This window comes from Sturnus vulgaris, chromosome 2 (genome assembly GCF_052056855.1).
Source record: "Sturnus vulgaris isolate bStuVul1 chromosome 2, bStuVul1.hap1, whole genome shotgun sequence".
NCBI classification, from domain to species: domain Eukaryota; kingdom Metazoa; phylum Chordata; class Aves; order Passeriformes; family Sturnidae; genus Sturnus; species Sturnus vulgaris.
Genome location: NC_142244.1, coordinates 50,120,033 through 50,141,465, shown reverse-complemented (window position 1 = coordinate 50,141,465; position 21,433 = coordinate 50,120,033). Strand labels below are relative to the sequence as shown.

Below are 21,433 nucleotides of genomic sequence, written 5' to 3'. Positions count from 1 at the left end.
TTAAGACACAAAACTGTAATTTGACAGCCAGCCTAAAACCTAAGTTTTAAACCCACAAAATTATGAAGATGATTCCTATGAGATTAGCTGATAGGCAGCAGACCCCTGCCTCAGACTCAAAGCTTCATGGTGCTTTACTGAAGGTCATGGCAGTCTCACCAGTACTTTTCTAGGAAACAAAACAAGAAGTACCTACACAAATTATCTCTAAAGGAAAAGATTGCTGTAATTCATCTTCACTTTCCTTCTCTTCTCAGATTGCTCTTAAGCCACCTCAGTATTTGCACCACTTCAGAAACTAGAAGCTGCATAAAGAGAGCACAGCATTTCAAAGCATCAACCACAAACTGGGCTAAAGCCCAGGGATCTACACTCCAGAAAATCATAATTTCATTGGGTAATTTCTATTTCTGGACCTTTTTTCTTCAGTCGTCAAATCTATGACACTATTTGGTTAACGTGGAAGAAGCAACATATTTGTTGCTTGAAAGGAAACTTCCCTAAGTCTTTAAAGACACAACTCTACCTAACAAACTTACTACTGCAGGAGCTATAAGTTCACAGATCACATTTGCTTATTTATTTGCCCTTAATGGAATTCTCTTTCAGAAATGTATCCACTCACTGAACAACTGTTTTTTATCTTCTCAAGGACACTCAAGATTTTAGAGACTTGGACTGTCCCTTGCTCTCACAGACAGAAGAGTCCTTTGTCCATGGGACTGACTGAAGTTTTCACACAGACAATGCTCCACATTCTTGGGTATTGTCGTTGGTTCTGTGATGAAGGAATTAGAAGCAATACTGAATATTACACAATACTGAAAATAAGACTTACAGCAACAATGGCGCTGTGCTTTGTGCTCCACTCCATTGCTAGTAAGTTCTGTGATCCTCTGTGCTTTTTAGCAATTGCTTGCATTGAACTGGCACTTTCACAAAACCGTCATTATAAACTCCACAATTGTTTTCTTAAACAATAAAAAGCTTGTGTAAAGAAAGGGCCATTTTCCCCAAACAAACAGCTCCACATCAAATACCATGCATTATTGGAAGAATGTGATACTCAGGGTAAAGCCCTCAGGAACAGTCTTTGCCTTCAATATCCCAAGTAACAATAATCAGCAAAGCTTCTCCCCAATTATTTATGACAAGTGATTTCCAAACAAAACTTCTAAGCAGCACAGATTCCTGAGAGATACCACTAATGACCTCCCACCATTATTTCACATCTCTTAACTTCTCCCTCCAGAGAAGGACCATCTCTAAATTCAGTTTTAGTTTCTGGTAGGAAACTTAACTTTTGGAAATATAGTTAAGATTACATAAACTGCATTGTCTTTAACCTGTGTATTAACTCCATTGACAGATTTTAACAGACTGAAGAAGTGCTGAATGTGTTTTGTAAGACTGTTTATGCTTCATTTCAGCACCTATCATGGGTCCACTATCTCTGCTTTCGGTTCACCCTACCAATCAGTAGTTTCCACTTTTCCAGAAAGTCCTTTTAAAAACTCATCTCACCACTGCCCCTTTCCAGTCTTTCATCACTGGGACAATTTAAAGCACAAGGTTATGGCTAGAAATTTGCTCCTTCCGATGTGCAAAGATATCTCACCTTGACAACTAACTGCTCTTCACTTCATGAACACCTAAATCTGAGACAGATCCCTCAATCACTGTCTTCACTGCCAGTCCTTTACGTTCTTTCATAGTGTCTACATTCACTTAGTTCCTATTTCTTTATTCATCCTTCACAGAAGACGTAATTTTTCAAAGAACATATCCTCACTCCCAAAGGCTTCCTTTATTCTGCTATTTCAGCATGTCACATTTTTTTAATTGATGGCTTTAGAGTACCTATTCACCCTCACTCACTGAGAGCCTAGCAAAGCTTCAAAAACTGTTCCCAGGCAGCTTGCAACATTTCACCATCTTGGCTCTCTTCTAGCTTTGAGAGGCCATCTCCTCCCATCACCACCCCTCATATTTTCTTTTTTACTCAAGTGGTACTTCAAGCAGCATTTTTTTTAACCCCCTGTATAGATTCAGTGTCCGCCAGCAGCAAAAAACAAACCACGTCTGCCAGAGACAGCCCTCGGTAATATCGGTTTGAATCTCCTCTTTCACCCTACTGTAGGCCAGGTCCTCACTGATCCAACACAGCACAGGCAAACAAGACAGGCAGATGTAAATGCAGTCCTAATGATATTGTTCCCCCACCCTTACATTCTATCCACAGAGCTTTCTGTGTTGCAATAGCTGGTGTTTCTTTAATGTCTTTTGGTATCTGACATTCATCTGGCAGAGTCATATAAGCTTCCAGTTGGGCTTTTACAAAATGGAACTAACAACAGTGAATGGCACTGTTAGCACATTTACTTGCGAGGGGTTGTTTTGTTCAACTCTGCTTAAATAGGATTGATGTTCACCCGAAAAGAAATGAGAGAGTTTGAAACCCAAGCTGTTCAAGTACAAAACATTAGATAAGATTCAAATTACAGTCAGGGTAAAGTTTGCTGCCTTGCTGTCTTCAAGTCCCCCAAGGTAAAGCTTGCTCCAGTTGCTTTGATTAAGCTCTGTACCTTGCACAGAAGTTCTTTGAGAAAACACAGTTGATGAAACTTGAGTTTCCAAGGCTTCATTGTGGGATTATCCAGTTATCTGAATGTAAACCATAATTGGAAGTACATCTGCAGTTAAGGCTCCCCACTCACAGGGTAAGGCTATGCCTCTCACAGAAAATGCATCTTGGCCAGAAACACAAAGTGGAATCAAGAGTTTTCTGCAATTCAGATCCTTTTGTATTTCAAGTTCTCAGCTGTGCTTATTTTTCACACAGACAGTAATGAATAGAGTCTTCATTTTTAGAGCAACTCTCAAGTGTCCTTTATTCAAATGTCAACATCTTGTATGCAAGGTGTTACAAGTACACAGTAGAGCTTTCCCAGAAAAACAGGCAGATTGTTTCAGTGACCTTTAGTTGTGTTCTTGCCTGTTCACACAAAACGTGCGTTTTTTTCAAGGATAATTTTAATTTTTGATGTTTAGGCTAGCATCTGTAGTTGAGAAAAATCATTATGTTCTCTCGAACATTTTGTCCTTTAAAAAGTATCTGCAGCTTTATCATGGCTTATAGCGTTCTTTTCCTGCAAATTCTAAACTGACTGCAAAATATACTTTGCCATACTACCACTTAACACTCAAGGTTGTTAAGATGATGTTGAATAGAAACTGTTTTCTGAACTGCAGTATCTTTTTGCTTGAGTATCACATACAATTTTACAAGCACTCTTTGGCATCCAAATATTCCTATGATTACATCAGCCTTTCACTAGTATATGAGAAAAACGACATGCAATAGGGCAATCTCAGTAGAACTCACCATTAAAAAAAAAACAACAGAATATTAAATGGTCTACCCAGCACCTTTATTTACAGGTTACTAAGGAATTCATATGCTTCTGTATACAACTCAATATATTTATTCATAAAATCATACAACGGTTTGGTTTGGAAGGGACCTTAAAGATCATCTAGTGATTTCCAAATTCAAGCAGCTACCTCCCAAATGGGAAGCCTCAATACACAGAAGTTAGCAATTCATTCACGAGTAGCCTAACAAAAAATTGTAACTACGAATAAAGCTATGGCTGTAATCCCAAATGTGCTATTATGGGGCTTGACAAGGTCTCAGAAACCATTTGTTGATCCTTGGAGGAGACAAGAGAGAACAGCAGGCTAGCCAGCCAGAACACAAAACCCTCCTGAATGGTTATCAGCCCGCACGTAGCAGTAACACGCAGCATTACTTGCCAAGCTCACAAAGAAAAGAGGGGAGACGGTGGGGGGAGAGGAGCATGAGAGGTACAGCACTGGTGGGATGAACCCTGAAACTGAAACTTGATTCCCATCCACTCACACAACACAGGCTTCTCTACTCTAAACTCAACACTGTTTTACAGTAGAAGGCTACCAGAAAGAAAAGAAAGCCTTTTATTAGAGGCAAAGTATCTTGATGCTCCTGCCTCAGCTTCATTACTTTACTTGGGCAAGCTCAGATACATTTTAGCTGTTTTGAACCTTAAAGAACAAATTCAAGACTTAAATTAAGAGAGGAGGATGAACTGATTATCATCATCTACATAAAGTCACAATCCAGAACGGAGTATTTTATAGTATTACAGAACAGCTAGCTTTGTTAATATTTTAAACAAGCATAAAAGGGAGACAGTTACACATGGATTAAACATAATCTTCATATTCTTACTCAGATTCAAAATGAGAATTCTGAATGTTTCCCTTCTGCACAGGTCCTCTTGTTGTATTTCAAATGTTTAAGATGTGGCAGTTTCTCTTCCCCCAGCAAATGTCCAGAAAACATAATATTTTAACCTCAAATAATTTGAGCTGAACACATCTAAGGTTCTTCATGGCAGAAGACATGCAGATTATTACCTCTGTATAATAGATTACTCACCTCCCCCTAGGAGGCAACCCTAGCTGCAAGTATACTTCCAATCTGAACTTGCATTTAGACAGTGGATAATTCCACAATAAAGCAAACACCCTTGGGGAGGAGAACAAATAAATCAGGTGTCATAAATGCCACCATATTTCTACTGCTCAAGACAAAAGCTGCAACGAGAACTAGCACAGCCTGTGTGAATTTAAGATAGCCAAATTTAAGCCAATTTAAGGCTGCCAAATCCATCATCAATTTTCCAGTGTAACAAAAGCAGCTAGAACCTCATGTATCTTAATGGAGGGACTCCGTACAGACACACAATTCTTTGGGGTTTCAGCAGTTTTAGAAATATAGAGGTTATTAGTATGTGTACCTATAAAATTAGTATTTTTTTCTTATGGTTAAGAGATGCCCTGATAGTTTTAGAGAAGTACTTGAAAGCTATGTTTTCCACAGAACCATTATCACATGCAGAGACCACAAACAGTTTGGCTTAAAATCAGCAAAAATGTTAGGAAATACATCTGGATATTCATCTGCTACAGGTTATTCTTTTAGAATCTGCAAAGGCCAGTCAACATCCTGCAGAAGCATGAAAGGTGTGTTAAAATCTCACCACACTCATCCCTCAATGCAAGGAGATGCCACTCCTCTTAAAAAAAAAAAAAAAAGCCTGCAAAAAGAAATCATCACATACCAGGAAACACTTTCTCAAAATATCCTTTCAATCTGCTGACTGAAGAACTGCTACTGCACTGCCAATACCTGCCCACTGCGTACTCAGCACTTGCTTATCCACCTGAACTTTTGTTTTCAAAGTACTTTTCCTCAAATGCACAAAATTACAAAATTAGATCCTTAATTCTACCATTTTATTCCTGATTTCAGATGTCAAATGTAAGGAGGTCCTCCTAGGCCAAGTTTGGGGGTTTTTCCATAGTTTCTATTCAGACACTAAAAATTCAGTATCGGAAAGCAGAGCTGCAATATTTGTCATCATGGGCCATGGAACCCCAGGATCCTGACTCACCTCTCCCACCCTACTCATCCTATGAGACAGAAACCCAGTCCTATTCCACAGTGGTCACTGATCAGACCCGGGAAAGCTGCAACTCCATTTTAATTCCTGTCTTCAGACCATCTGTTAATACAGTCACAGTCCACTAGCTGTACAAGATGCTCTCCCATGAAGAGATAGAATGCCAAGCTCTGAGCTCCTGAATCCTGCAGAGCCTTCCCACCACCTCCATCTCTTCTTTCACCTTCTCCCGAAGAGCAGTTTAGCTCCAGGTTCATTTCCTCTTCCTTCACAATGCATTTTTCCAGTGTACCAAACAAACACACATCTTAACCTAAATGTAGAAGTCTAGAAGGAAAATAACTATTTGGGAAACTTTAATTGTCTGTCTGTAATCAATGCCATTAAAAATTTTTAAAATTTAAATATTTTTTATACTTCCCAAGAAGACAGTATCAGACCACGCAATTATTTATGATCCTCACTTCACCTACCCCTAATCAGCCATACTCTATAACAGCACCACTGCAACAAATAATTATCACATTTTTGCTGCTTCCAAGGCAGCCATGAAAGGAAACCAGACAAGCCTACCTATCACTCCTATTACAGAGTCTTGTAGAAAAATTCAGATAAAATCACACTTCAAAATGAAAGGCTTATTCTCTGGAACTAAGAGCCAGAGGCAACCTTCAAAAACAGACTGAATGGCAAAAATACAGACATGGCAAACATTATAAGACAAAAAAACCAGCACACCAGGCAAATGGCATAGACCAAAGATAGCATTCTTGGCCAGCACAGAACAAAGGAGATTCTGTGAGATACAGCAACTATCTCCTTTTGTGGCTGGAGCCCATGATTTCTGCTAAAAAAGAGACACTGGCTGCCACTTGTTAGGACTAACACTCATTACCTCACTTTCCTATTCTCACTAAACAAATTTTATGTTTAAATCTAAATAATAGAAAATTAAAGGCAACTATACCCTTCTGGAACACAAGCTGCACACAACAGTATTAACCACAGCAGAGCTGGGAAGCCATAGTCCACACAAGCACCCTGTGCACTTCCTCACATCCTCAGTTCATCTCAACACAGCCACCCAGCCTCCACCCCACATAATCACAACTCCACACGGATAAGGATCCGTAGTAGAAAGAATTCTGTTCCAAAGAAAGTTGATCAGCAAATGAAAAAATAACTGAAACAAATCAGTGATAAAAGGTGCTGCTATCCAGACCTTTGCAATTCATGTCCTGCTGTTCATTGTCCTCCAATTTGTCCACGGAATATTATTTTGGTCAAAGACCAAACCTTAACTGGCTACTCAGAATTATCTGCTTCTGTATTTCAGATGCATCAGTGAATAGCTTGTAAGTCAGTAAAGTTCATTAAAGAGGTAGATTTTTCCAACCAGCTTGATACAGTAGCACAACAATCACATTTTAATGACAAAATGCACATATTTGTTTGAGGGCCTTGTGAAGTGCATATTGGCTGTTGCTGCACACTTGGAGTACAACCTTGCCATACACAAATCCAAGTCACTCTACCTTCATTGGGTTTCATCTGTAGTTTTCAAATTTCAGGCAGACTAAGTCTATTTGTAAGAATCAAGAAATTTTCCAGTTTCTGCTAGAGTAGTCTGCAAATTACAGCTCTTCAGATTCCAGTGGTAATAAATGACATTGCCACTGTTCTGTGCTTGTTTATTTTTAACAACCAAAAAACACAAAGCCTTTGAAAATACTTTTAAAACAGAAAAATCGAAGAACACCCAAGATCTACAGTGAACATACTATGTCATTTGGTCAAAAGCAGGGTTCTCTGACAATATGCACCTCCTGTATAATCAGCACCCTCAAAAACTATCCCCTATTCTCTAATGGGAAATCACATACAGCAGTCCATGCCCCTGCTATTTACATGTATTACTGTAATTTGTACAGCAATACATGTAAATCAAACTACATGGAGACCTCTGGCGTTTTTCTTTGTTGTTTTGCAACACTACTTTCATAGCCTCTTTTCTGTATTTGTCATAGGCTTCAGGTAGGAATGAAACACTAACTCACCTTTGCTGCAGGGTATGAAAATAAATCAACACATCCCTGACAAGATAAAAGATCACACCAAATAAGGCCCAAAGGCCACAGCAGGACTCTCTCAACCACATGACCTTAAAAAACCTATAAAGCCTGGAGCCATGTAACCAAGTGCGAAGGGAAGCAAGAAGATGGAAGACAGTTAAAAGAGTGGTTGACCAGAAAAATGTAAAGCACAAGACCATGCAATATAGCATGCCTACCTCATTATGTAGATATGGTTTAATTAGGAACTTTGTAAATACTACAGTGAAGGATCCAAAAGAGACTCAGGGCACATATTTTAAGAAGATAATACCACATATTACATGCATAAATAAAGTTTGTGGCATTTAGAAATTCCACACCGTTGTTGACAGGAGTCAGAAGCCAAAGGCTTGCATGCCAGCTTTGCAGCTCTCACCACCTGCCTGCAATCTCCACCAACTGCTTCAGGTCAAAACAGTTGAAATCAACACACAAACATTCAGCCAAAAACAACAACAACAAAACCACCACCGAGAGAAGACAAGAGTTGTCTGGAAATTTATAGTGAAAACTACTAGCATGACATTCATACATAACTAATGAAGAAGCTCCAAGTCCAGCCCTGCTCTTTCACTTCTCAGCAAGTAAAATTTTGACTAATTACCTCTACTTGTGGCATTCCCAAACTCTCTGTACTTCTCACTAAATATCAGCTTGATATAGACCTTGACGAAGTGATTACTTATCAGATTTAACTCAATCAATACACACCCACAAACACAGACAAACTGGAACTAATCTGCTAACCACCTTATGAAGGGCCAGAAAACTCAGAATTCCTGAAGCAAACAAAAGCAGGCTCTTCTGCATGCATTACAGAGCTTGGACTGATCTCTAAGCAAGCAGCTTAACTTCTACAGTTAAAACAGTCAGAAGTGACTGTTTTCGACAACATTACAGAACAGACACTATGCTCTTATCTTTTCCCTTTGACAATAGGTTATGCAGTTTATCTACACTGCATTAAAGTATCTTCTTCATGTTTTCCAGGTCATCCATATTCAAATGCTGTGAAAAAAGAACAGCACAAGAATCTGGCACTTTACCCAATCCATTCATTATTTTATCTAACTTAAACACTTCTGCCTTCTCTATTTCCCAAGATAAATACTCCTCATTCCTTCAATTTCTCTTTTTACATGAGTTTCTAAGAGAATCAAAATTCTTGCAATATCCTATTAATTGGCAGGTAGAAACTATGACATGTCATATGAGAGATTATGCAACCCAACAATTTACTGGACATCTACTAGGTTTCCATCATTCTGCTTTTACAGCTCATACAGACCCTCAAGAGCAGAAAAAAGGTAAATTAGATTTGACTGCTTGAAGTATGCAAGATGTATTTTCATAGTGCCAATTACAATGTGTCAGTAGGTTCAAATTAAACAATCTGTTCCCCCACCTACAGCAATACTTCCATCATAGAAGTGTAAGAGATGAAATTACAAAAAAAAAAAAAAAATCCAATTCCACCTGTGCTTGAGACCAACATCACTTCTCACAGTTCCTGACAACTAGGAAAGCACTAGCTTGCTTAGTGTTGATTTCCCACCTTCAGTCTCACCACTCAAGTGTCTTTCCAAGAGATTAGGAAAGCTTTCAATAAAGTGCCAGGGGACAGTTCTACAGTTTAAGACCCTCAATTACATAGTTTTTTTGCTGTTGTAATTAAAAAGTTGGATACTGCCTAACAAGGACATTCAACAGTTTCTCTTACTCTCATCCAAACCACATCCGATACACAGGAAAAATGATTATTTGGAAACATTCCAAATTGCCACTGAAAAAGTCAGCCTTGCTCCACAGAACAGGCTTCTCTCTCAGATTTCCGACTGTAGCTGTATCACAAAAAGGGAGCAGTGGAAGACCAATCCCTGTACATCTGGGGACACCGCTCTGACATGACCACGTGCTCAGCACATGGTGCCAGTCTCAGGAGGGGCTGTAGCTCCCCTGCTGCACAAGCTGGGCAGCCAGGCTTGCACAGGAGACCTCAGTGTCCTGCCACCTCAGTCTGCCAGTTACTGGCACGTGGCTCCCAGTGAGCTGCCGAGAAAAAAAGTAAAAAAATATACATCTGCATGTCACATCACCAAACAAAAATTGTTGGGATGTTTTCCAAGTTCAGCATAAGTAAAATAGGTAGGTTTAAGAGCTGGGTTGAGCAGCGTTCCTGAGGGAGAACCCAAATGGCACATAAGGCAAATTTTATGCAGGAAATAACTGACATTTTCTGGACAAAAAGAGTAAACTATCCTACAAACACTAGAGATGAGCAACAGTTCCTTTATCTGAAGACTGATGCTCAACATGCCATGCCTGTGTTCCCTTCCTAGTGTATGCCATTAGTCAAATGCCTTCTTGTACACCTTGCTGCTATAAAAATAAACCCCATTAGAGTCAAATGCTTCTCTGTATACCTTTCTGCTATAAAAATAAACCCATCAATTCACAGACTTTGTTCTAAGCAAGTTTTAGAGCCCACTGCAGGTACAGCACTGATGGAAAAGACACTACCATTCAATGAAATGCCAGGAAGATTCAACCACATAGACAGACCACAAACTTAAAATAAAAGAGATTAAAACAAAAACTTCAGAATACCATTTTGCTGCAGGCAGTGCACCAGACAGAGCTTAATTATGATGCCTGACACTGTCATTCAGCTGATTTGGTGTTCAGTTGGGTTAAGTTTAGCAGTTAATACATGAGAAACCTCCATGGAGCTATACCTGGTGATCCTCTGAGACGGACCACTAGAGACTCCAAGCCTCACCTTGTGGCAAAGGGCACTGCAGGGCTGGACTGGCTTTTTTCTTGGAGCAAGGCATGAAAGAAGCCCTGGTTACACCCTCATCTGGTCACCAGCGCACTTACTACAGGACTCCTTCAATAAAAAGATTCTCACTCCATCAAGATTCCTGAAAGACTGTCCTCCAAAACACTCCTGTGTAGTTCCAATGATGCAATTCACTTCCTAGGAATAGGATACACAGCTGCTGTCTAGTTTTCAATTACCTTACTGCACCTCAGAGGCAGCTGTAAAACCTGTAAAGCAGTAAAACTTTAAAAAAAGAAAAAAAAAGGAGCTGAAGATTGCAGTTGTACTACATAGACTGCTCCTAGTATTCTTGAACTGGGTTTTACCACCAAGGGACTTAGAAGTATCACAGAAAAGAACTGAGTTTTAGTAATTCACTTTGTGCAGATGTATCTTCTATCTCTTAGTCATCCACAGAAGACAACATCATTTAAGAAAAAGCTGAATCCATATTGTTAACAAAATATTTGCAGTCCTGCAGCCCACTCTTCAAAGTGCTTTAAAAATTACCACATATATATTAGAAGATTTGTGCTGTTTAAATTAAAAATTAGATTCATGTAACAAAGTTTAAAGAATGCTTGTAAGCTCAAGGGAAATACAAAAAAGAAGGTTTAAGCTGTATAGATACTAGAAACAACTAAAAAATGATTGATCCATCATCACTACTTACCATTCAGGGAATACAAAAACAATGCAAGAGTATTTTTTGAATATATGCACGTACTAATATACAAATACCGAACTCCGTTGCAGGTACTCTCCATCACAAGATATAACATCCTCTCATCCATTACCACAGCTTCAGAAACACTAAATATTATTAGTAAATCCTATTGCTTCTTTGATTTAACTGATTCCCTCCAGACAAAGGGATGTAAATGAAACCTTCAACTTCAATCCTAATTCCACCCTTGTAATTTAAGACCATATATGTACAAATATATTACAAGCTACAAAAGCATCTATGGATGCTTCTATTTTACATATTTTAGTGACCTTCTAAGGGCAATACACAGGATATTTAAAATAAAAAGTTTTTAGAAATCAGAAAGGCAAATGGGAAGTCTTATGGAAAGGGATGGGAAACAAGGCACTAAATAAACAACAAAACAAAGAGAAAAGGAGACAATATACATTGCTTATCTTTTTTTTTCCAACTTTAATCAAATACCATACCTTGATTTTTCCCCTTCACCAATGAGAGTGAAGATTTAAAAACATATACATCCTGCTGTGAAACCACTTTTGCGCAACTATCCGTTTTTAAAGCAAACAACTCCATTTTTTCCTGAAATTTCTCAAAACAGCACTGCCACCAGCATTTTTAAACACTCTCTCCCAAACAACATGAAGCAGGCCGATGATTTTACCAAAAATCCTTGAGCATTTGAGATGCTGAATATGAGTACGAGATGCTGAATAACCTACACATTGCTGCAATCCAACATGCTGAACAGCTACAAAGCTGCCTGATATAAACATTAGAAACGTACCCGCATCTTTCAGTACCTCAACTTATTTTTCATATTACAGATCTCTGTGTGGGCACAGAAACCAGGGCTGGCTATATCAGCAGCACTGGTACCTGCATATGAGGAGACTTGAGGCAACATCTTATCACACTGAAAACCGTTTTTATTTTCCTCTTGCCCTCCCAGAATAGAAAGAATTCGAGCAAGAAAATAATTTTTCCACCGAACAGTTGGAAGGATGCAAATATACAAGTTGTGCAAAAAAGTAGTTACCAGACTCCTACCACGAAACAAAATTCAGGCTGAAGTAACTGTGCTGCAATTAATATCAGCATGTTTAAGACATAGATAAGACAAGGTGCAACCATTTTCAATATAACCGTTCTCTAGGTAATAGCCAGAGCATTTCCTTCTAGAATCAAAAGCTTATGTAAACACAACCAAATCGTATTTTGGCCATGACTGACCACTGCCTGCTTTAAAACTTTATTTATTCAATGTACAAATAATAGGCAGGCTTTTAAAATGCCTTATTTGAATGACAGCATACAGAGCACCACTGCGGTGAGACTTTACGAGAAAGACTAAATGCAATTCAAAATTTAGGACCTGCTACAGGAACAACTCGTGCCTCTCCCGTTTCTCCTGCTCCCTACTTCCTATTGTTCTGCTATTCAGCAAGTGATGCCATGTCACGGACGAGAGAAACCTAAATGACAGTTTCATTAGGTCTTTCTTTAAAATGTTCATGCCAAGAAAATCATTTCCTCAGGTCTATACCAATAACTGGTCATACACAAAAGCTCGTTTAAAGCATTCTAAAGCTCCAAAAACACGAGGAGACTTCGGCTTCTGAAGCAACCAGCAAGACGACCCAAAATGGTGACTACAAGTAATAAATCATATTAAAAAAAAGGCATTGTTAAAAAACCACACCAAACAACAACAAAAAACCGTTCTGTGAAGCCGATGGTCAGGCTGAACAGTGTAAGCGGCCACTGACTCACAACAGAATCCATTAGGGAACGACTTTCCTCGGGCACAGAATTTGTTTCTCCGAGCCCACCCGTACCGAAACACGACTCCGGCACAGCGCTGAGGGGCCGGGGACGCTTTCAGCGACCCCGGGGGAACCAGGCGCCGGCCGGCCGGGCTAACGCGGGGCTCGCCGGGCGGGGGTCAGGCAGGGCCGGAGAAAGGACGGCATTAACGCGGGGAACGGGGGGCACACGAGCCCGTGGGGCAGAAGGCGGGCCGGGGGTCCCGCGGGGAGCCGCGCCGCTCACTCGCTCACTCACCCGTCCTTGCGCTTGGCTTTGTAGACGTGCCCATAGGTGCCCCTGCCCACCTTGCAGCCCTCGTACTCGAAGAGGTCCTCCACCCGCTCGCGCTCCCCGGTCAGCTTCACCTTGAAGTCATAGTCCATCTTGGGCGCCCGCCACGACCCGCCGCCGCCGCCGGCAGCCGCGCCCCGCCCCGCCGCACACACCGGGCGGCGGCAGCAGCAGCAGCAGGAGGAGGAGAAGGAGGAGGAGGCCCCCGCACCGCCCCGCGGAACATCCAGCGGCGGGGCTGCTCCCTTCGCTCCGAGCCCCAACCCCCGGCTCTCCCTCCCTTCGCTCCGCGCCAGCAGCGGCACCGCCGCCGGTCCTCGGGCGGGCTCTCGGGGCCGCGCCCGCGCGCGCTGCCGCAAACGGACGTCGCAAACCGCGGGCACCTCCCCGGCCGCGGGCAGCGCACCACGTGGAAGGGGCCGTCCCGGCGTGCCTTGCGGGCGCAGCCGCACGCCGGGAGGTGTAGTACCGGCGGAGGGAGGGAGGCCGGACCGCGCTGCATGCCGGGAGCTGTAGTTCCTGGGCAGGGCAGGGGGACATGGGGGGCATGGGGCTCGCCATCAGCAGCCACCGCGACCGGCGCTCGGTCCCGTCCCGGGGCCTTGGCTACGGTGAATATTCCGGTCCCTGGCTCGATCCAGGCTGGCTAGGGCAGACGCGGTTGGTCCCTGCTGCTCTGAGCATCTCTTAGCATGGTTGTAATTAAGACAATTCTATGACTGTGAACACGGACAAAATCGGAGAATCGCAGAACATTTTGGGTTGGAAGGGATCCATTAGGTTCATCGAGTCCAGCTCCTGGCCCTGCACAGGACCATCCCCAAGAGTTACACCATGTACCTGAGAGAGTTGTCCAAACGCTTCTTGAACTCTGTCAGGCGGGTGCTGTGACCACTTCCCTGGGGAGCTGTTCCAGTGCCCAGCCACCCTCTGGGTGAAGAATTTTCCTAATATCCAGCGTAAACCTCCCCTAAGACAGTTTCGGGGCATTCCCTCGGGTCCTGTCACTGTCACCACAGAGAAGAGATCAGTATCTGCTCCTCTTTTATTCCTCCAGGAGGAAGCTGCAACTGCAATGAGCTCTCCCCTCAGTCTCCTCTGCTCCAGGCTGAACAGACCAAGTGACCTCAGCTACTCTTTCATCTTGGACAGCTTTGGACACTTTCTAATAGCTTAATGTCTTTCTTATATTGTGGTGTCCCAGGCTGCTCACAGCACTCAAGACACAGATGGGTGTCACAGTGCTGACAAACCTTCTCTGTGTGGCTGCTGAGATCAGCCAGGATGTAATACAAAAACGCTTGTGTTTAGCAAGGCCCTTGTATGTGACCAGTGACTGGGCATTTCCCAATTCCTCTCCTTGGCTGACAGAGCCAGAGTTACCAACGCAACACAAAGTCAGCCAGAACAGAACAAGCAGCTTGGAACTAAACCAAAGCTACAGCAATCTTTCTACTTACAGCACAGCTTTTGGCATTTTTAATAGTTATGCACACATGCTTCACATTTCATGTCAAGAATGGAGCACATTGAGTAAATAAGTGGGCACTCAAATCCCCTAACTTAGAGGCATCATAGAATGTGGGGGCTCCTGAAAGAAGAAACAACATATTCTGGAATGGTCTGAAATCATCTCCATTTTCAATTACAAATCTCAATTTTCATTTACACATTAGCACTGATCCCTGAAAATTGGGGATAGGGTTGTGCCTGCTTCCTGAGCTGGCATCACTCCATCAGACTCATGTCAGATGCCCACAGCTGAGCTTTCAGCATGTTGCTGTAGAGTTGTTTGGGATATTATGTATGTCGAAAAAAGCAATTAGGCATGTGTTACAAAAAATACGTGGAATTCAGAGAAGCCGCAAAATTACACTTATTTGCCCAGCAACTCAACTAAATTTTACAAGAACATTGCCTAGCACCTCACTACACCTACCAAACAGAAGCAGATCAGGGCAAGCCAGCAGAGATCAAACAGTCTGGAAGATGCCATCCACCTCATAAAGTTCATCCATCTCAGCCCCATCTCTGCTTTCAAGGACGCTTGGCTTTGGGGACTTTCAGGGACAGAAAGGGACCAAAGTTGCATGGCCACAACCACCTTGTAAATACAGTACCTCTGGCTGCTCACTACCCTCAGTCCTATTAGCAGGGGAGGTAGCAATAACTGCACTTCTCTAACTTTGTACTCTTCTTTGAGTAATTAATCTTAATTTTGTGGAGGCAATGAGCATCCAAACTCCTCCACATGGATCCAATTACTGCATGGTTGGGATTAGTCTGTCCCAAGCTGAAACATTGCAGGGTGTGGAAGACAAACAATGTCTGCTTAGAAAGGAAAGAGATCATGAAGGAAAACAAGAATAGACAATCCATTCATTTTCTGATGACCTGTGCTATGTCTCACATTTGCATAAAACTTTTGGAAAGAACTCCATACTTTGACAAACTCTGAGAAGTCAAAACCACAACCAAGATATCTTCTTTCCCAGGTTGTTGGTCCTTTTGTAAGAATATTTACAAGTTTGTTTGAATGTTTCTTTCCTTAGTTTTACATACCATTTGAATTGTATGCCTTCCAGAACGAGTGTAGCTGTAAATCTGCTACACCTTCACTCTGTTTCCACTTCAGTACTTGTACTGAAACCAATGTGTGATTTTACCAATTCAGATGTATAGTCCCTGACCCAAGAGAGATTTGAAACAGAAAGCACACTTTGGCTTTTTTTATAACGAGAAATAAATATTGACATTTCAAGGTCAAGTTTTAACTCTGTTTCGTGGAAAGTTGCGTATTTTCTGGGCTTTATTTTAAAAATCTGTCACAGTGTAATATAATTTCAAGGAAAAGTTTAATTTTGGGGTCCGCTCTTCAAAAGACAGACACAACCAGGATCTGGTATTCTTGACTCTCAGGTCTCCATCCCCACAATGGCCCTTTCAATTGACAGGATTTCTTATCTATTACTGCCTGTTTTTCATTCCCTTCTCTCATGCTCTCTGAAGACTCATTTTAGAAATACATGCTTAACACATCCTGCTGGAGTTCCTCTTTCTCTTTTTTTCTCTAACATTCATGGTTTGCTTTATCATATCCTTCTGTTCTGAGTTTGTGTAATGTCTAATATGTCCAGAACACACATGCTTTTGACATTTTTTTTATTTGGCATCACCACACCTGGGAAGGATGTCTGAGTTCTCTGCAGGAAAGCCACTGATACCACTTTAACACTGGTAATATGCAGCGGGTTGGAGACAGTTACCAAAGCGAGCTGTGACCAGACAGGACAGTAGCCAAGGAAGGCTGACACCATTAAATATTTCTGAATGTATTTCAGGGTGGATTGTGACAATAAGTAGATGCTGTCACTTGGGGTATGGGAGCATCAATACCGAAAGCAAAGCTGGTTTTGGGAGGGGTGTGTGTTTGCGTGCTTGTGGCCACGGTCTTGGTGCTAGAGTCAGAGTTTGTGAAGCAAAGCTTACACCTGGGAAATGTACAACCAGTCACTTGCTCTTTGTTTTACAGATTTCAAAAATAGAATAAAAGTACAGAAAAGTAAACTTTAATGTTTTTGCTTTCTCATCTTTGTATTTTATATGTAGATAACCTACAACACTCAATGACATCCCCATGCCATAAGAGCATCTGCTCATTCCACGTATTAATTTGCTAAATTTGAACATCCTTTTCGCTTTTCAGAAAACTTTTCAGAAAACCATAGCTACCTGCTAAAAGTTTTCCATATCCCCATACAGACCATTTACACCATTTAGTGATGGGACTGAGGTGTTGCCAACATGGTATTGACTGAAAAAGTGCGGTCCTGCTAAGTGCTATACATCTTGCATTTTTTATTTAGTCCAGGGAAAGCTGAAGGCAAGACAATAATGTGGTGGCACATTTTCCTTTTCTGTATGTAAAGCAAAATTAACTGTCATACTTGCGCAGTCTGAGTATTTTTCAGAAACTTTGCAGTTTTTATGTGCAGATGAGTGAGCTGAATACTGGCAGCACCTAAAAACGCAGTTTACCTAATGCAGACAAGTAAAGTGCTGATTCTACAGTTTCCTATGTAAAGCAATGTGTTGGGCTTTAAGGTTTGGGTTTTTTGGGTTTTTTTGTCTTTTTTTTCCACTCAACTATATTTTACTATAAAATTGATCAACTTGATCTAACAAAACGTCCTAGATTCTGGCTGGAGTGCAAGTTACTAACAAACATGCAATAGTCCTTTGGATCTAGGTGCTGTATAGGAGAGTTGTGCTTGCATTCAGTGAAACATCTGTTTGCCAGACTTGGGACCACCTATGGTAACAATCTGCCTATGTTATGGTCCTGACAGAGATTCAGTTGTCATCATCCCTGGAGGTATTCAAAAGACATGCAGATGTGGCACTTAGGGACATGGTTTAGTGACTTGATAGGGCTGGGTTAATGGTTTGGACTGGATTTTAAAAGTCTCTTCCAAACTTAGTGATTCTCTGTTCTGCCTCTACAAACCTTGAAAATTCAGACTATGAACTCGTGGTTACTTTTGTCACTGAGAAGAGCCCTGCCTGAGCGGAAATAAACCCTGAAATTAAATATTACTTTATATTATTTCATATAATAATAGAAATATTCAGGTTGGAAGGGACCTCTGGACTATATTCTGCTCAGAGCAGGACTACTCATAACTTCAAGTTGCTTGAGCGTTTTTCCACTCAAGTCTCTATGAAGGGGGATTTCATAATCTCTCTGAACCTGACTATCCTCCAGGTGAAATTTTCTGTCCTTCTCTCAATATAAATCCTGCCTCTGTCTTTCCAGTAGGTTCCTTGTCAGTATTGGTAGGCTGCCCATTATTCTAGCTTGAAGAAGTGCTTGGGCCCACATCATCTTTCACATGACAAGTGCTCCAGCCCCATGACCATCTTAGTGCTCTCAGCAGAACTCCCTCCATCAGGAATTTTCTATATCAGGATTGTTCTACTGGAGACCCCCAAACTGGGCATCGTATTCCACATGCAGGCAAACAAGAGCCACATAAGGGAAATAATCACTTCCCAGTCACGTCCTGATAATCAATTTTCTGTGTTCACAGAATGGGCCAGGGTGGAAGGAGCCAGAGTGATCACCTGGTCCAACCTCCCAGCTCAAGCAGGGTCTCCTAGAGCATGTTAACCTGGGCTGTGTCCAGACAACTTTTTGAATACCTCCAGGGAAGGAGACTCCACAACCTCTCTCAGCAGCCTGTCCCAGTGCTCAGTCATCTGCACAGTAAAGAAGTTCTTCCTCATGTTCAGGTAGAACATCCTATGCATCAGTTTCTGCCCTTTGTCCTATTGCTCAGCACCACCAAAAAGAGCCTGGCCCCATCCTTTTGACACACTATATACATTGATAGGATCCTTTCTCAGCCTCCTCTTCTCCAAGCTAAAGGCGGCTGGAGTGAAATCTTGATCCTCTTTAACCTCTGCCACCAGGATGCTCCAACACTTCCAGCAGAGACAGTCAGTAAAGCCCCCACTCAGGATTGTCTCAGGGGGCTGGTCACCCCTAGATGGAGGACCACATTTGTCCTCGTTGAACTTAATGAGGTTGCTGACGTCCCATTCCTCCAGCCTGTCCAGATTCCTCTCAAGCAAATCAGCTTCATGTCAGCACTTTGCTGTCACCTGGACATGCAAAGATCCAGTTTAAAAAGACTGATTATGAGGTCCTGCCTTACTAATATCAAACAATAAAATAGAATAGAGCTACTTTCTTAAGAACCTAAAAGACAGAACAAATGAAATCCAGGTTCTCAAATTATTACAAAACTTAGTAATTGCCTGAGGTTTGCTGCCCTCCACAGGCTATTTTTATTATAGTTACAAAGAGAGTGTTTCACTGCGGACAGCATTGCTACAGTGCAATAATATTGTAAGAAAGATCTACTCTTGTGATTTGTATTAACATAAAATGAACAAGTGCTTTACTTAGTTATAGTGTGCTGTTGTGAAACATCACTATGAACAGGACATGGATGGACACCAAATTCCGCGTTGGAGAACAGGTCAGTGGAAAATAATTCAGCATAAGATTTTGGTATGGAAATATGCATTTATTCACCCACCTAAATCACAACTTTCTTCTGGATGAACAGTCTGTATGTGGGCTTGATACCAGAGAAGATGTTGTGTTTCACTGTGGAACAATGATTAGTAAAACTAGACTATAAGATGAAAAGATTTTAAAAACCTAACTATATGTGTGTATATACATACATATATATATATTATATATATATATATACACTCTGAATTTTATTATGAAAGTAAAATTATCTGCAGGAAGGACACATTTTAATTGCTTCAGGCAAGGCGAATCATAATAGAATACTAATTATTTATATAGTGGCAAGGCACATGAAAAACAAAGAGGTTACCATTTTCTGAATGCAGTGAGCAAGGCGTAGTTCCTGATCTGGCCTCGGTGTTAAGAATTTGTCCCAACCATCAGTTTGTCTCATGGAAACCACCTAACATCAGAACAGGAATGTAAACTGCCACCAAACCTAAACATAACGCTTGTGTAAACTCTTTGTCTTAAGCAGAATGAAGAAATCCTGGATGTGTTGGACAGCAGCCCTGAGCCCTGTGCAGCACCTCATTCATTACCGAGGGTGCTCCTTTGTATCGAGGCAGAAAATGCCCAAACTCTTGTTTATTTCCACAAGCCAGTTTGAACACAAGAGCAGTACGGACATGAGAGGGATGAGGCAGAGATCTTACACAGAAGCACCCCCCTGGCGAAATCCCCTCATTTTGCCGATTCAGAGAGTCTGTGCAAGATGTGTTGAGACAAACCCGCACAAAGAACTCGGGGCCGCGGGTCTGTGGATGCTCCCAGTGTGCCTGCAACTGGAACCACCAAAATTCTGCCAGAGGTTCCGCATCTGTCCATGTGGGGGAACTTCTACCGGAGGCTCTGCAAATGGAAATCACTAAAATCGCGGCTCGAGACAGGTGACGGCACCGAGCGATTGTTTCTGGAACGTTTTATTGAAAGTTCAGTGGGAGATCCCTGCAGAAGGAAATGTAAACAAAAAGGAAAGAAAGGGAGGCACGGTCGCGGAAGAATGAAAAGCGTCCCATTTGAAACCGCAGGAAGCCTGGGAAGAGTGACTCTATAATCAACTTGATTCCTTATGTAAGTTATTAGTGGCTCTACAATCAATCTTATTCCTTATGTAAGCTATTACCAAGTCCCAAACACGCGTGCGCACGAGGGGGCGGCGCTCGCGGCGGGGGCCGGCCCCTCTCTCGCGCACGGAACCTGCGCCGGCGGCGCCGGCAGCCGCCCGGACCGCAATCGGTGCTGGAGCCGGCACCCGGACGGCAATTGGAGCTGGAGCGCGCCCCGCTCGCACGCCCAGGGTCGGTGTCCCGGCGGAGGCGGCTCCCGCTGCCGCCTGGAGGAACGGGGAGCGGCGCGGGGCTGAGCCGGCCGGTCAGCGCCGCCGCCGGCAGCAGGCAGGGACGGGCTTTCGGGTCTCGCCGGCTGCGCTCTCGGCAGGCTTCCCCCACCGGGGCAGGCGGCGACATGGGCGCCTCCCCGGTCTGCCGCAGCGGGTGACGCGGCCCGCCGCGGGCGGGGGAGTCGTGGGCTCGGGCAGCGGTGGAGAGCGTGGGTTCGGCCGGGCCGGTGTCGGGGCCGGGCCGGGCAGCCCGCGGGGAGTGGGGCGGGAGGACAGGGGGCTGCCAGGCCCTGCTGCCATTGGCCAGCGGCCGCGGGCCGCCCGGGGCATTGGGCGGGAGCCCCGTCAGTCACGGCGCTCCCGTCGCCTCGGCAACAGGCGGGGGGGGGCGGAGCAGGCCCGGGCCCGAGCAGTCACCGGAGCCCTCGCGGCTCCGTGGCCCAGGGTCGCGGCCCGACCCCTGCCCTGCCCTCCTCTGCCCTGCCCTGGGGCGGCCTGGCTCGACGCTGGCGTCTGCGGGCTCTTCTGCCGGCCTGGGGCGTGACTGGGGAGGGGCGACCACTCTCAGGCCCTCGGCTTGGGTCGCTCTGGGTGTTCTGGGGGCTGTGTTTTCATTACCTTTTGACTCTCCCTTTTTCTCTTCCCCCCCCCGCCCTTCCCCAGGCTTCGTGCGTGGGCGTTTATGGGTTTGGAGGTTGTTTTTATTTTTTTTTTAATTTTTTTTTTTTTAA

The 21,433-nt window shown here is 43.1% G+C and overlaps 1 protein-coding gene across 4 annotated transcripts in view; it reads right to left on the bottom strand.

Annotated features, from left to right (window-relative positions):
• Positions 1 to 13,422, bottom strand: part of CDK8 (cyclin dependent kinase 8) — a 73,316-nt gene extending 59,894 nt beyond the window's left edge. The window contains exon 1 of one of the 4 annotated variants that reach the window (XM_088159510.1): positions 13,219 to 13,422. In XM_088159510.1, the coding sequence (XP_088015636.1) occupies positions 13,219 to 13,346 (128 nt within the window). In that variant the 5' untranslated portion in view covers positions 13,347 to 13,422. The remainder of the gene's footprint in view (positions 1 to 13,218) is intronic. The other 3 variants (XM_088159509.1, XM_014879662.2, XM_014879661.2) reach the window with 3 other exon arrangements.
• Positions 13,423 to 21,433: the final 8,011 nt, after the last annotated feature.